The sequence below is a fragment of the Bubalus bubalis genome, chromosome 5 (assembly GCF_019923935.1).
Source record: "Bubalus bubalis isolate 160015118507 breed Murrah chromosome 5, NDDB_SH_1, whole genome shotgun sequence".
NCBI lineage: Eukaryota > Metazoa > Chordata > Mammalia > Artiodactyla > Bovidae > Bubalus > Bubalus bubalis.
In genome coordinates, this window is record NC_059161.1 from 104,539,569 (window position 1) to 104,555,680 (window position 16,112).

At 37.7% G+C, this 16,112-nt stretch overlaps 1 protein-coding gene across 7 annotated transcripts in view; it reads right to left on the reverse strand.

The window, feature by feature from the left end:
• The window catches only part of NELL1 (neural EGFL like 1), a 1,046,196-nt gene that overhangs the window by 796,205 nt on the left and 233,879 nt on the right, over nt 1-16,112 (reverse strand). For all 7 annotated transcript variants that reach the window (XM_044943466.2, XM_044943468.2, XM_025286290.3 and 4 more), the window contains one exon: nt 14,734-14,830. In XM_044943466.2, coding sequence (XP_044799401.2) covers nt 14,734-14,830 — 97 coding nt within the window. The remainder of the gene's footprint in view (nt 1-14,733; nt 14,831-16,112) is intronic.

The window sequence follows — 16,112 nt, forward strand, 5'->3', positions numbered from 1 at the left end:
ATAGAGTTCTGACCTTGTTAAATCTCAGAATCTAGATATAGTGATCAATAATAAACAAGTAAACCCTCATAACCCTCATATACATTATTTAGGATCAACTACCTAATTTGCAGAGTCCCTTATTCAAAACATTATTGAAGACTTGGAGATGGCAATAGCAGAAGCATTAACCATCCCCAGTGGGGATGGCACTGGCTAACTGCTCACAAAGCCACCCCTATGGTTTCAAACTGTACTAAGAGTGAACAGGAGTTGAAGTTGCAGTGAGATGGTTGGTATACCCACACATGCCTTGGATTCAAATGCTTCCAACTATGACTTCATTCCTTTTTCTTTCTGTCCTCTGACTGCTTCATTACAATTATTTTCAAGTTCAGTGATTGTTTTCTTCTTCCTGCTAAAACCTGCCGGTGAATCCTTCTAATCCCTATTTCAAATGTACTTCTCAGTTTCAGGATATCTATTTGGGTCCTTTTTATACTTTCTGTTTAATGACATTCTCTTTTGTTCATACATAATTTTCCTCACTTCCTTAAACTTTTAGGCCACATTTTCCTTTAGTTTTTTGGACACATTTAAGGCAGTTATTTTCAAGTTTCCATCTACTAAATCCAATATTTGGACTTCCTACAGAATGGCTTCTATTTATTTTGTTTCTTTGAATGGCAGTACCTTTCTGATTCATCTCATTTCAAGACTGAACAACTGACTATTGTAATGACTCTGAAAATCAGTCTCTCCCTTCCCCGGGATCTCCTGGGTTTTTTTTTTCTTTTCTTTTTTTTTTTTTTTTCTGTTCTTTTCATTTGTCTTGTCTATTGTTGAATTGCTGCAGTAACCCATTTGTTTAGGAGTTTATCTATTTTCACAGAGACTGTATTCCTTATTATTCGGTTGGTGAAAAAGTAATTGTGGTTTCAGATGGTGAATTTTAAATCACTATAACTAGGCTCAAACACATCTTTATTAATCAAAATAGGAACTATTAGAATCAACACATTTTTGCCAATGGGAAATAAGTTTGATTATTCTTATAGCATAAAATCCATGCTTTAGGATTTGATGGACTCTTGGTCTGTGTCCTGCTGGTTGTGGAAACCTTTTCCCTGCAAAAAGCTGTCAAGATGCTTAAAGAAGTAGCAGTCATTTGGTGAGAAGTCAGGCGAATATGGCAGATGAGGCAAAACTTTGTAGCCCAATTCATCCAACTTTTCAAGTGTTGGTTGTGCGACATGTGGTCGGCAGTTGTTGTGGGGAAGAATTGGGCCCTTTATGTTGCCCAGTGCTGGCTGGAGGTGTTCCAGTTTTCAGTGCATCTCATCAGTTTGCTAAGCATATTTCTGAAATGTAATGGTTTCACTGGGATTCAGAAAGCTGTAGTAGATCAGATAGGCAGCAAACCACCAAACAGTGCCCCTGACCTTTTTTGGTGCAATTTTGGCTTTGAGATGTGCTTTGCAGATTCTTCTCTGTCCAATCACTGAGCTGGTCATTTCCAGTTGTCGTATAAAATCCACTTTTCATTGCATGTCACAATTCTATTGAGAAATGGTTTCTTGTTGCATAGAATGAAAGAAGACACTTCAAAATGACAATTTTTTAATTTTCGGTCAGCTCACGAGGCACCCATTTATTCAGTTTCCTCACCTTTCCAATTTTCTTCAAATGTCAAATGACCATAGAATGGTCGAAGCTGAGTTCTTTGGCAACTTCTTGTGTAGTTGTAAGAGGATCAGCTTAGATGATGGCTCTCAATCGGCTGTTGTCAACTTCCGATAACCAGCCACTATACTCCTCTTCTTCAAGGCTCTCATCCCCTTTGCAAAACTTCTTGAACTACCACTTTACTGTACATTCATTAGAAGTTCATGGGCCAAATGCATTGTTGATGTTGTGAGTTGTCTCCACTGCTCAATGGTCCATTTTGAACTCGATGAAGAAAAACATTCAGATTTGCTTTTTGTCTAACATAATTTCCCTAGTCTAAAATAAATATAAACAGCAAGTAATAAGTCATTAGCAAAAAGAAAAATATAAAGTGAGAAATGTGCATTAAAATGATGTATAACATAATCACATTTAAGAATGTATTCCAATATCAAACAAATTTCAAAAATATAAAACCAAAATTAATCTTGCACCAACCTAATATGTTTGGTCACTGAAATCTCTGCTCCTGAGCTGTGTTCAGAAATTTTTCAGACCAACACAATTTCCTTGAATACCAGGAACTGGGAGAGGAGGAAGATAGGGGACAGCACGCTATATGCCAGGGCCCTCTAACACTTAGCCATGCTTGTACAAATCCTAGGGCTCATCCCCAGTGAATGTTTACTGTGTTCCCAGGGCTCTGATGAGCAAAAATCTTGCTCTGAGCTTGCAGATAGCTTTCTACATTCCTCAGATACATGAGTGCTTTTGAATGCCTTAAATTGCCCAATGAATCTCTCTCTTCAGTTTTCCCTCTTTGTTTCAGGTTGGTGTGTGTGTGTGTGTGTGTGTGTGTGTGTGTGTGTGTGTGTGTGTGTGTGTCTGTGTGTCTGTGTGTGTGTGTGTGTGTGTGTGTGTGTGTCTGTGTGTGAACTATGATCTTTTGCCCCAGGTTGTCTTATATCTCTGCATTCTTTTTAAGCAATGTCTACCTTTCTTCTGCCCAGATAGAATTCTGATTCTGAGTTAGGTGAACTTCAGGTAGTTTCAGACAGAACAAACATGCAAAATAATTTGTAGACAGAAGGTTTGCTCTGCTGTCTTGGAACCAGGGACCATGGCTTCATACTGGGAACAGGAACTGACATCTTTTAAGACTGCCACTGAGCTATAGTTGGTGTGGGATGAAGGCAAGTAACACTGCCACAGAGCTTTCCTACTATTTTGATGTTGCCTTTTTCTTTATTCAGAATTAACTTGGTTGCCATAAGTCTTTAACATTTTCCAAAATTCTGACAAAGTTAGTTCTAACAGTTTCTGCTTGTTTTCTGATATTTCTGTGGAAGTAAAGAAACTTGGAGCTGCTTACTAAACTGTTTGCTGACATCAAGCTGCCTGAGTTCTAACAGTCCCTCCTGGAGATTCAGATGCAGTCTAAAGTTGGAGAGACATTAACCTAAAAAGACACTAAATTAGAAACTAACTATTGACCATATCTTATGAGATCCTTACAGAGACCAAGATGAAACTCTAATCTAGATCATCAATACATGTCACCTATGTCAGTGCATTTAAATTTGAGTCTTCAACCCTACAGATCAAAACCAGTGAGAAAGCCTTTAAAAAACCTATAAATTCCCAAACCAAGGGGCAGTCCCAAGACGGCAAAGGAATAGGATGGGGCAACCACTTTCTCCCCCACAAATTCATCAAAAGATCAGTTGAATGTTGAGCAACTTCCACAAAACAACTTCTGAACTGACCCCAAACTGCCCACAACAGCTCCATAGAAATTCCTAGATATATTTTCACTATTATCACTTGTTAATTAAAAAAATAGATCTTTATTACTCCTTTGACTTTCATTTTAATAGCCTACCTTTCAAAAAAACTATTTTTAAAAATAAATTCCATATTGTTTTTAATTTTTGAGATTGGTTTTGTTTTGTATTTTTTATATTGTATTTTTGAGCATCTAACCTCTATTTTAGGTTTTTAATCTCTGCTTTTTGATACCTGTTATCAATTTTGTACCATTAAGAATCTAATCTTCAGTATCCATTTTCACTTTTAGATTTGATTACTGGCTTGATTGCTATCTTCCCTTTTGACTCTCCCTTTTCTCCTCCAAGTCACCTCTGTCTACTTCCTCCTCCTTCTCTATATAACTCAGTGAATCTCTCCGGGTGTTCCAGGCTGAAACAAGCACTTACAAATTTGATCACTGGCTAGATTGCTCTCCCCACCTTTTGACTCTCCCTTTTCTCTTCCTGGTCATCTCTATATCCCCCTTCCTCCTTCTCTATTCTACATAACTCTGTGAATCTCTCTGGGTATTTCTGGCTGTGGATAATTGTTTCACCATTAACCTAGGGGTTTTATCTTTTGTGCTTTATGGATGGAGAAGTCTTGAGGACTGAAAGCCAGAGGCAGAAGGCTTAACTCCAGAACTTTAGGACATCAGAGAACTCGTGACTCCAGGGAACACTAATAGGCAAGAGCTCACCCAAAAGTCTCCATACCTGCACTAAAACCAAGCTCCACCCAAGAGCAACAAGTCCCAGTTCAAGACACATTACACTAATTCTCCAGCAAAACAGGAACACAACCCCAAACATTAAAAGATAGGAGGTGCCCAAAGCCATGCCAAACCCATAAACACCCAAAAAACTCACTACTGGACACTTCGTTGCACTCCAGAGAGAACAGATCCAGCTCTACCCACCAGAACACAGATGCAAGTTCCCCCAGCCAGGAAACCTTGGCAAGCCACTGGTCCAACCCCACCCACAGGGAGCAGACTCCACAATTAAGAGGAATCATGAACATCCAGCCTACAGAAAGGGCATCCCAAACACAGCAAGCTGAACAAAATGAAAAGGCAGAGAAATATTCAACAGGTGAAGGAACATGATAAAAACCCACAAAACCAACAAAAGAGGAGATAGGGGCTCTACATGAAAAAGTTTTCAGAATAATGATAGTAAAAATGATCCAAAATCTTGAAAACAAATGGAGTTACAGATAAATAGACTAGAGGCAAGTACTGAGAAGATGCAAGAAAGGCTTAACAAGGACCTCGAAGAAATAAAGAAGAATTGATCAATAATGAACACTTATAACTGAGATTAAAAGCACTCTGGAGGGAACCAACAGTAGAGTAACTAAGGCAGGAGAGAGGATAAGTGAGGTGGAAGATAGAATGGTGGAAATAAATGAATCAGAGAGGAAGAAAGAAAGAAATGAGGACAACTTCAGAGACCTCTGGGAAAATGTTAAATGCCCCAACATTTGAATCATAGGTGTCCCAGAGGAAGAAGACAAAAAGAAAGGGCATGAGAAAATACTTGAAGAGATAATAGTTGAAAACTTCCCTAAAATGAGGAAGGGAATATCTACCCAGCCCTAAGAAACCCAGAGAGGCCCAAACAGGATAAACCCAAGGCAAAACACCCCAAGTCACATATTAATCAAACTAACAAAGATCAAACACAAATAGAAAATATTAAAAGCAGCAAGGGAAAAGCAACAAATAACACACAAGGGGATCTCCATATGGATAACAGCTGATCTATCAATAGAAACTCTTCAGGCCAAAAGAGAAATGACTGGACATAGTTAAAGTGATGAAAGAGAAAAATCTACAGCCAAGATTACTCTACCCAACAAGGATCTCATGCAGATATGAAGGAGAAATCAAAAGCTTTACAGACAAGCAAAAGCTGAGAGAATTCAACACCACCAAACTAGCTCTTCAACAAATACTAAAGGATCTTCTCTAGACAGGAAACACAGAAAGGTTTATTTAAAAAATGAACCTGAAACAACAAAGTAAATGGTAATGGAATCATTCAGTTCAGTCGCTTGATTGTGTCCAACTCTTTGCAACCCCATGAATCGCAGCACACCAGGCCTCCCTGTCCATCACCAACTCCTGGAGTTCACTCAGACTCATGTCCATCGAGTCAGTGATGCCATCCAGCCATCTCATCCTCTGTCGTCCCCTTCTCCTCCTGCCCCCAATCCCTCCCAGCATCAGAGTCTTTTCCAATGAGTCAACTCTTCACATGAGGTGGCCAAAGTATTGGAGTTTCAGCTTTAGCATCATTCCTTCCAAAGAAATCCCAGGGCTGATCTCCTTCAGAATGGACTGGTTGGATCTCCTTGCAGTCCAAGGGACTCTCAAGAGCCTTCTCCAACACCACAGTTTAAAAGCATCAATTCTTCGATGCTCAGCCTTCTTCACAGTCCAACTCTCACATCCATTCATGACCACAGGAAAAACCATAGCCTTGACTAGACAAACCTTTGTTGGCAAAGTAATGTCTCTGCTTTTTAATATGCTATCTAGGTTGGTCATAACTTTCCTTCCAAAGAGTAAGCATCTTTTAATTTCATGGCTGCAGTCACCATCTGCAGTGATTTTGGAGCCCAGAAACATAAAATCTGACACTGTTTCAGAAGAGAACTGCTTACTGGTTAGATTGGTCTCTCCCCTTTTGACTTCCCCTCTTCCCCTCCTAGTCACCTCTATCTCCCTTCTCTTCTCTTCTCTATGTAATTCTGTGAACCTCTCTGGGTGTTCCAGACTGTGGACAGCACATAGGGAATTGATTACTGGCTAGACTGCTCTCTCCCCTTCTGATTTCCCCTCTTCTTCTCCTGGTCAGCTCTATCTCCTGCCTCCCTCTTCTCTTCTCCATGTAACTCTGTGAACCTCTCTGGGTGTCCCTCAGTGTGGAGAATCTTTTCACCATTAACCTAGATGATTTATCATCAGTGCTCTATGAATGAAGTCTTGAGGCTACTGTAAGAGTAAGACTGAAAGCCAGAGGTAGGAGGCTTAAATCCAAACTTGAGCACACCAGAGAACTCCTCACTCCAGGAAGCATTAATTGACAAGAGCTCATCCAAAATCCTCCATGCCTACGTTGAAACCAAGCTCCACCCAAGAGCCAATGAGTTCCAGAGCAAGACATACCATGCTAATTCTCCAGCAACGCAGGAACATAGCCCTGAGCATTAAAATACAGGCTGCCCAACATCACACCAAACCCATAGACACCTCAAAACTCACTACTGGACACTTCACTCTGCTCCAGAGAGAAAAGATCTGGCTCCATCCACAAGAACACCAATGCAAGCTTCCCTAACAAAGGAAATCTTGACAAGCCCCTAGTTCAACCCCACCCACAGGGAGCAACCTCCACAATAAAGAGGAACCACAGACTTCCTGCATACAGAAAGGCCACCCCAAACAGAGCAATCTAAACAAACTTAAAAGGCAGAGAAATATTCAGTAGGTAAAGGAACATGATAAATGCCCACCAAACCAAACAAAAAAGGAGGAGATAGGGAGTCTACCTGAAAAAGAATTCAGAATAATGATAGTAAAGATGATCCAAAATCTTGAAAACAAAATGGAGTTACAGATAAATAGATTAGAGACAAGGATTGAGAAGATGCAAGAAATGGTTAACAAGGACCTAGAAGAATTAAAAAAGAGTCAATCAATAATGAATAATGCAATAACTGAGATCAAAAGCACTCTGGAGGGAACCAATAGTAGAATAACTGAGGCAGAAGAGAGGATAATTGAGGTGGAAAATAGAATGGTGGAAATAAATGAAGTAGAGTGGAAAAAGGAAGAAAAGAATTAAAAGAAATGAGGACAACCTCAGAGACCTCTGGGACAATGTTAAACACCCCAGCATTTGAATCATAGGAGTCCCAGAAGAAGAAGACAAAAAGAAAGGTCATGAGAAAAAACTTGAAGAGATAATAGTTGAAAACTTCCCTAAAATGGGGAAGGAAAGAGCCACCCAAGTCCAAGAAACCCCGAGAGTCCCAAACAGGATAAACCCAAGGCGAAACACCCCAAGACACATTTTAATCAAATTAACAAAGATCAAACACAAGGAACAGATATTAAAAGCAGCAAGGGAAAAACAACAAATAACACACAAAGGGATTCCCATAAGGATAACAGCTGATCTTTCAATAGAAACTCTTCAGGCCAGGTGGGAATGGCAGAACATACTTAAAGTGATGAAAGAGAAAAATCTACAACCCAGATTTCTATACCCAGCAAGGATCTCATTCAAATATGAAGGGGATCAAAAGCATTATAGACAAGCAAAAGCTGAGAGAATTCAGCACCACCAAACAAGCTTTTCAACAAATGCTAAAGGATCTTTTCTAGACAGGAAACACAGAAAAGGTTTATAAACTCGAACTCAAAACAACAAAGTAAATGGCAATGGGATCATACTTATCAATAATTACCCTAAATGTAAATGGATTGAATGCCCCAACCGAAATACAAAGACTGGCTGAATGGATACAAAAACAAGACCCCTATATATACTGTCTACCAGAGACCCACCTCAAAATAAAGGACACATATAGACTGAAAGTGAAGGGCTGGAAAAAGATATTTCACAAAGAGAGACCAAAGAAAGCAGGAGTAGCAATACTCATATCAGATAAAATAGACTTTGAAATAAAGGCCATGAAAAGAGACAAAGAAGGACACTACATAATGATCAAAGGATCAATCCAAGAAGAAGATATAACAATTATAACTATATATGCACCCAACACAGGAGCACCACAATATGTAAGGCAAATGCTAACAAGTATGAAAGGGGAAATAAACAGTAACACAATAATAGTGGGAGACTTTAATACCCCACTCACACCTATGGATAGATCAACTAAACAGAAAATTAGCAAGGAAACACAAACTTTATTTAATACAATGGACCAGTTAGACCTAATTGATATCTATAGGACATTTCACCCCCCAAAAAATGAATTTCACCTTTTCATCAAGCACACACCGAACACTCTCCAGGATAAATCACATCCTGGGTCATAAATCTAGCCTTTGTAAATTCAAAAAAAAAAAAATTGAAATCATTTCCAGCCTCTCTTCTGACCACAATGTGTTAAGATTAGATGTCAACTACAGGGAAAAAACTATTAAAAATACAAACATATGGAAGCTAAACCACATGCTTCTGAATAACCAACAAATCACAGAAGAAATCAAAAAAGAAATCAATATATGCATAGAAACGAATGAAAATGAAAATATAACAACCCAAAATCTAGGGAATTCAGTAAAAGCAGTGCTGAGGGGAAGGTTCATAGCAATACAAGCTTACCTCAAGAAAGAAGAGAAAAATCAAATAAATAACCTAACTTTACACCCAAAGCAACTAGAAAAAGAAGAAATGAAGAACCCCAGGGTTAGCAGAAAGAAAGAAATTATAAAAATTTGGGCAGAAATAAATGAAAAAGAAACAAAGGAGACCAGAGCCAAAATCAACAAAGCTAAAAGCTGGTTCTTTGAGAAGATAAATAAAATAGACAAACCATTAGCCAGACTCATCAAGAAAAAAAGGGAGAAGAATAAAATCAACAAAATTAGAAATGAAAATGGAGAAATCACAACAGACAACACAGAAATACAAAGGATCATAGGAGACTACAATCAGTGACTATATGCCAATAAAATGGACAACTTGGAAGAAATGGACAAATTCTAAGAAAAGTATAACCTTCCAAAACTGAACCAGGAAGAAACAGAAAAATCTTAACAGACCCATCACAAGCACAGAAATCGAAACTGTAATCAGAAATCTTCCAACAAACAAAAGCCCAAGACCAGATGGCTTCACAGGTGAATTCTACCAAAAATTTAGGGAAGAGCTAACAACTATTCTACTCAAACTCTTCCAGAAAATTGCAGAGGAAGGTAAACTGCCAAACTCATTCTATGAGGCCATCATCACCCTACTACCAAAACCAGACAAAGATGCCACAAAAAAAGAAAACTACAGGCCAATAGCACTGATGAACATCCTTAACAAAAATCTTTAACAAAATTCTAGCAAACAGAATCCAACAACATGTTAAAAAGATCATACATCATGACCAAGTGGGTTTTATCCCAGGGAAGCAGGGGTTCTTCAATATTTGCAAATCAATGTGATACACCACATTAACAAATTGAAAGATAAAAACCATATGATTATCTCAATAGATGCAGAGAAAGCCTTTGACATTCAACATCAAATTTCAACATCCATTTATGATAAAAAAAAAAAAGCCCTCCAGAAAGCAGGCATAGAAGGAACATATCTCAACATAATAAAAGCTGTATATTATAAACCCACAGCAAACTTTATCCTCAATGGTGAAAAACCGAAAGCATTTCACCTAAAGTCAGGAATGAGACAAGGGTGCCCACTCTCACCACTACTATTCAACATAGTTTTGGAAGTTTTAAACACAGCAATCAGAAAAGAAAAAGAAATAAAAGAAATCCAGATTGGAAAAGAAGTAAAATTCTCACTGTTTGCAAATGACATGATCCTCTATATAGAAAACCCTAAAGACACCACCAGAAAATCACTAGTGCTAATCAATGAATATAGTCAAGTTGCAGGATATAAAATTAACATGTAGAAATCCCGTGCATTCCTATACACTAAAAATGAGAAAACAGAAAGAGAAATCAAGGAAACAATTCCATTCACCATTGTGACAAAAAGAATAAAATACTTAGGAATAAATCTACCTAAAGAAACAAAAGACCTATATATAGAAAATTATAAAACACTTTTGAAAGAAATCAAAGATGACACAAATAGATGGAGAAATATACCATGTTCATGTATCAGAAGAATCAATATAGTGAATATCAGTATACTACCCAAAGCAATCTGCAGATTCAATGCAATCCCTATCAAGCTACCAATGATATTTTTCACAAAACTAGAACAAATAATTTCACAATTTGTATGGAAATACAAAAAACTTCAAATAGCCAAAGCAATCTTGAGAAAGAAGAATGGAACTGGAGGAATCAATCTGCCTGACTTATGGACACCTTATTTTTGACAAAGGAGGCAAGAATATACAATGGAGAAAAGACAATCTCTTTAACAAGTTGTGCTGGAAAAACTGGTCAACCACATCATGTAAAAAAATGAAACTAGAACACTTTCTACCACCATACACAAAATAAACTCAAAATGGATTAATCATCTAAATGTAAGACCAGAAACTATAAAACTCCTAAAAGAAAAACATAGGCAAAACACTCTCTGACACAAATCACAGCAGGATCCTCTATGACCCACCTCCCATAGTAGTGGAAATAAAAACAAAACTAAACAAATAGGACATAATTAAACTTAAAAGCTTCTGCACAATGAAGGAAACTATAACAAGGTGAAAAGACAGTCTTCAGAATGGGAGAAAACAATAGCAAATGAAGCAACGAAGAATTAATCTCAAAAATATACAAGCAGCTCAATTCCAGAAAAATAAAAGACTCAAAAAATGGGCCAAAGAACTAAATAGACATTTCTCCAAAGAAGACATACAGATGGCTAACAAATACATGAAAAGATCCTCAACATCACTCATTATCAGAGAAATGCAAATCAAAACCACAATGAGGTACCATCTCACGTCATTCAGAATGGCTGCTATCAAAAAAGTCTACAAACAATAAATGCTGGAGAGGGTGTGAAGAAAACGGAACCCTCTTACACTGTTGGTGGGAATGCAAACTAGTCCAGCCACTATGGAAAACAGTGTGGAGATTCCTTAAAAAAACTGGAAATAGAATTCCCATATGACCCAGAAATCCTACTGCTGGGCATACACACTGAGGAAACCAGAATTGAAAGAGACACATATACCCCAATATTCATTGCAGCACTGTTTACAATAGCTAGGACATGGAAGCAACCTAGATGTCCATCAGCAGGTGAATGGATAAGAAAGCTGTGGTACATATACACAATGGAATATTACTCAGCTATTAAAAAGAATGCATTTGAATAAGTTCTAATGAGGTGGATGAAACTGGAGCCTATTATACAGAGTGAAGTAAGTCAGAAAGAGAAACAGCAATACAGTATATTAACATATATATATGGAATTTAGAAAGATGGTAATAATGACCATATAGGTGAGACAGCAAAAGAGACACAGATGTAAAGAACAGATTTTGGACTCTGTGGAAGAAGGCAAGGGTGGGATGATTTGAGAGAATAGCATTGAAACATGTATATTACCATATATTGAAATAGATCGCCAGTCCAGGTTCAATGTATGAGACAGGGTGCTCAGGGCCAGTGCACTGAGATGCCTCTGAGGGATGTGATGCAGAAGAAGGTGGGAGGGGGGTTCAGGATGGGGGACATATGTACACCCATGGCTGTTTCATGTCAATGTATGGCAAAAACTACTACTATATTAGGACTTGCCTGGTGGCCAGATGGTAAAGCGTCTGTCTACAATGCAGGAGACCTGGGTTCAATCCCTGGGTTGGGAAGATCCCCTGGAGAAGGAAATGGCAATCCACTCCAGTACTATTGCCTGGGAAATCCCATTGACAGAGGAGCCTGGTAGGCTATAGTCCATGGGGTCGCAAAGAGTTGGACATGACTGAGAGACTTCACTTTCACTTTCTTTTCATTGTAAATTAATTAGCCTCCAGTTAAATAAATAAATTAATTTTTTAAAAAGACTAGATTGGAAAAAAAAATAGATGCCAAAATTCTTAAAATATTAGCAAATCAAATTTAAGAGTACATTAAAAGAACATGCACCAAGGTCAAGTGAGATTGATCCCTGGGATGCAAGGATTCTTCAAGTCATGCAAATCAATAATTGTGATATACCACATTAACAGAATGAAAGATAAAAATCATATGATCCTATCAATAGATGTAGAAAAAACATCTGACAAAATGCAGTATCCTTTCATGATAGAAACACCCAAATTGGGCATAGAAAGAACATAGTCCAATGTAATAAAGGTCATGGTCAACATCATACTAAACAGTCAATGATTGAACACTCTTATTCAAAGATCAGGCATAAATACTTGGTGTCCATTCTCACCATTCCTATTCAACATAATATTTGAAGCCCTACATACAGCAATCAGGCAAAAAAAAAAAAAAATAGGAACAAAAGGTTTCCAAATTGGAAATGAAGAAGTAAAATGTAACTGTTTGTAGATATAATCTTATACACAGAAAACTCCAAAACTCCACCAAAAAACTTTTAGAACAAATCAATGAAAGTCTGTAAAATTGTAGGGTACACAACCAAAATATAAAAATCAGCTGCATTTCTATACACTGACAACAAAATACCCAAAAAAGAAATAAAACCTCATTAACAATAGCATCAAAACTAATAAAATACTTAGGAATGAATTTAAGGATATGAAAGATCTGTACACTGAAAACTACAAGACTGATTAAAAACCTGAAAAAGACACACATGAATGGAAACATATCCCATATCCATGGATCAGAATAATTACCACTGTTAAAATCCCTCACTACCCAAAGTCATCTGTAGATTCAATGCAATCCCTATGTAAATCCAAAAGGCATTTTTCACAGATACTGAAAAAAATCCCCAAATTTGTCAAAGCCAAATAGGCATTGTAAGACCCCCAAATAGACAAGGTAATCCTGAGAAAGAAGAACAAAGTTGGAGGCACCGTACTTTCTGATTTCAACTTGTACTACAAAGCTATAGTAATCAAAACGGTATGATTTAGCAAAAATAGACACATAATCCAACGAAACATAATTGGGAACCCAAAAGTCAATCCTTGCATATATGGACAACTAATATTTGCAAATCACAAAGCTGATAAGTGGTTAATATCTGAAATATACAAAGAACTCATACAACACAATAGCAAGAGAAAGTCTGACTTTAAAATGGGCAGAGAAACTGAATAGACATTTCTCCAAGAAAAACATACATTTATACCCCCAACAAAAAAATTTTAAGAAGATGATATGGTGTGTATGTGTATGAGTACACATACAGAGTACAATATTATTCAATCATGAGAAAAAATATCCTGCCATTTGCAACAACATGGATGGACCTTGAGGGCATTATGCAAAGTGAAACAGGTCAGATAGAGAAGTACAAATAATGCATGATATCACTTATGTGTGGACTCTAAAAACCTGATTCATAGACACAGAGAGTAGAATGACAGTTGCCAGGGTTTAGGGGAAGTGGGGGGAATGGGCAGATGTTGGTCAAAGGATACCTTCCACTTATAATAGTTCTGGGGATCTAATTACAGCATAGTGATCACAGCAAATAATACTGTACTATAAACTTGAAAGCTGCTGAAAGTAATCTTAAATGTTCTCACCATGAAAAAAGAAATGGTAATTATGTAATGTGATGGAAGTGTCAGACAACATTATGGTGGAAATCATTTTGCAATATATTACATGTGTCAAACTGATGTACACCTTATACATAATGTTGTATGTCACTGACATCTCAATGAAGTTGGAATAGATAAGTAGATTAAAAGAAAAAGGTAATAAACTTAAATATCTAACTCTTTGGTATTGGCAGACATCCCTTTGGTTTTCACTTCCCTTCATATATTTAGCCTCTAAGGATCTCCCTTCTTGTAAGTGCAATGACAAATCTTAAAAGACTTTTGTTCTATTTTATCCAACATTTATAGGCATTCTGAAGCAAAAGGATTTCACAAATATCTAGTCTACCATATGGCCAGAAGCAAAATTCTGCCATTCTATTGAAGTACAAGACTATCTTAAAATTTCATGATGTTTTTTAACTTTTTCAATTCACTTTATCACTGAGTCCTGATGCTTCTATGAAACACAATAATGCAGTTATTGTATTACACTCTTTATAGACAGGAAAACCAAAACTGATGGAAGTTGATTCATTTCTTATTGTTTATCTAAACTAGACATCTACCCAAAAACTGAATTAATAAAGATTCTGAGAATGAAAAGGAACTTGAAGATTACCTTAACTCTCCCAGAAGTAGAGCAATAAGAAACAGTTTGAGGATTATTTACATTCTGGATCATCCATAGCTGACAGTAGAGTGAAGCGTGTGACCTTGAGCAAGTCACTGAAGTCTCTAATCTCAAAATACCCACATCATAGAATTGCTGTGACAATTAAGTGAGCGCATTCACATCAAGCACATAGAATAGCATGTTGCAAAAAGTAGAAGGTAGTGCTTACTTTGAATAAACCATGCTTTTGGTTGCGCTGACCAAGCCATAAATTGCTTCCAGGGGGAAGGTTGGTCTCAGGAGGGTCTATCACACGTTCATAAATCCTGTAGGAGCAAAGAACACAGTTACTAATAAAGAGGTTCAAAGTGGAACCCAAAGGTACATACATATCATTGGAAGTACTCATGGCATTTGCTGCTGGTATAGAAATGGAGGCAATATGGGGTACATTTTTGATGATGGAACAGAATCAGAGATTTGTTCCTGACAACACTTGGAAACATTATCTGGGCCCCTCCCAGCTTTCTATCTTTGCTCTTTTTGCAGAAGAAGAAGAAAGAGGGTAACATTTTAGCTTGTCTACTCTGAGTAATGAATTTTATATAACCTCTGAGTAAAGTAGTTTTACCCATTTTTCAGGCGAGAATGTTGAGGTTCAGAGGCCATAAAGAAGCCAACCAAGACAGCGAGAGAAGAGAAAAGTTGGGATGAGAATCTATCTGGCCTGGCTGTGAAGCCCATGCACCCTCCTCTGTGCTCTATGACTCTCTGACAGCTTTATCCAGCTGCTACTTATTTCTACAGTAATCTCCCAGACCCCATCTAAACAACTGAGGAGCAGCTGCCCACATCATAATGAGCTTCCTGTACAAAATCAAGTAAATAAAATCATCCAATGAGTATTTACTGAGCATTTCTTTATGCTTCAACCTCCTTATAAGGCAACAGAAGATAGAGCAATAAACCAGATATACAAAGTCCTGTCCTCATAGAGTAAAAGAAAGAAAGAATTCTGCAGAAGGAGAAAAATCTTCATGTGATACATGAAGACACAGAACTAATACAGAGAAAATAACCATCCCGGGATCTTTGCAGGCACTGACAAAACCTACTGAACAAGCAAACTGTCTCGGTTACTCTGCCCTCCCAGGCTCCATGTTAGTAAATAACAAATTCTGAAATTTGTGCTCTCTTTAGAAACAGTCCCTGCAAACACCAGCTGATCAAAGGGCTCCACCTCACCTCTGGCAAGTACCTTCCAGCACCTGAGTATTGAGAAGGGAAAGGAAGAGCTCAACTAAGACTTGAACCTGTCTCCATAGATGCTCAGAAGAGGCTGAGTGTGGTGAGACATAGGGACTGCCTCTTGCCAGAGGGTTCTGAATTTCTCCAGCAGCTTTCAATAGTAAAGTGCAGAAGAACTGGAGGACTGTCCAGTTACATCAAGGTCAGTGAATTACTGCAAGGCTGATGCAGCTGGGATCTATCACACTGCAGCCTTATGCTTATGTCTTAGGCACATCATCCATTACTCTCCTGTTTCCCAACAATATATACAAGGTATTCAATTGACAAAGCTCTAAATATATCAGGTCCTTCTCTACT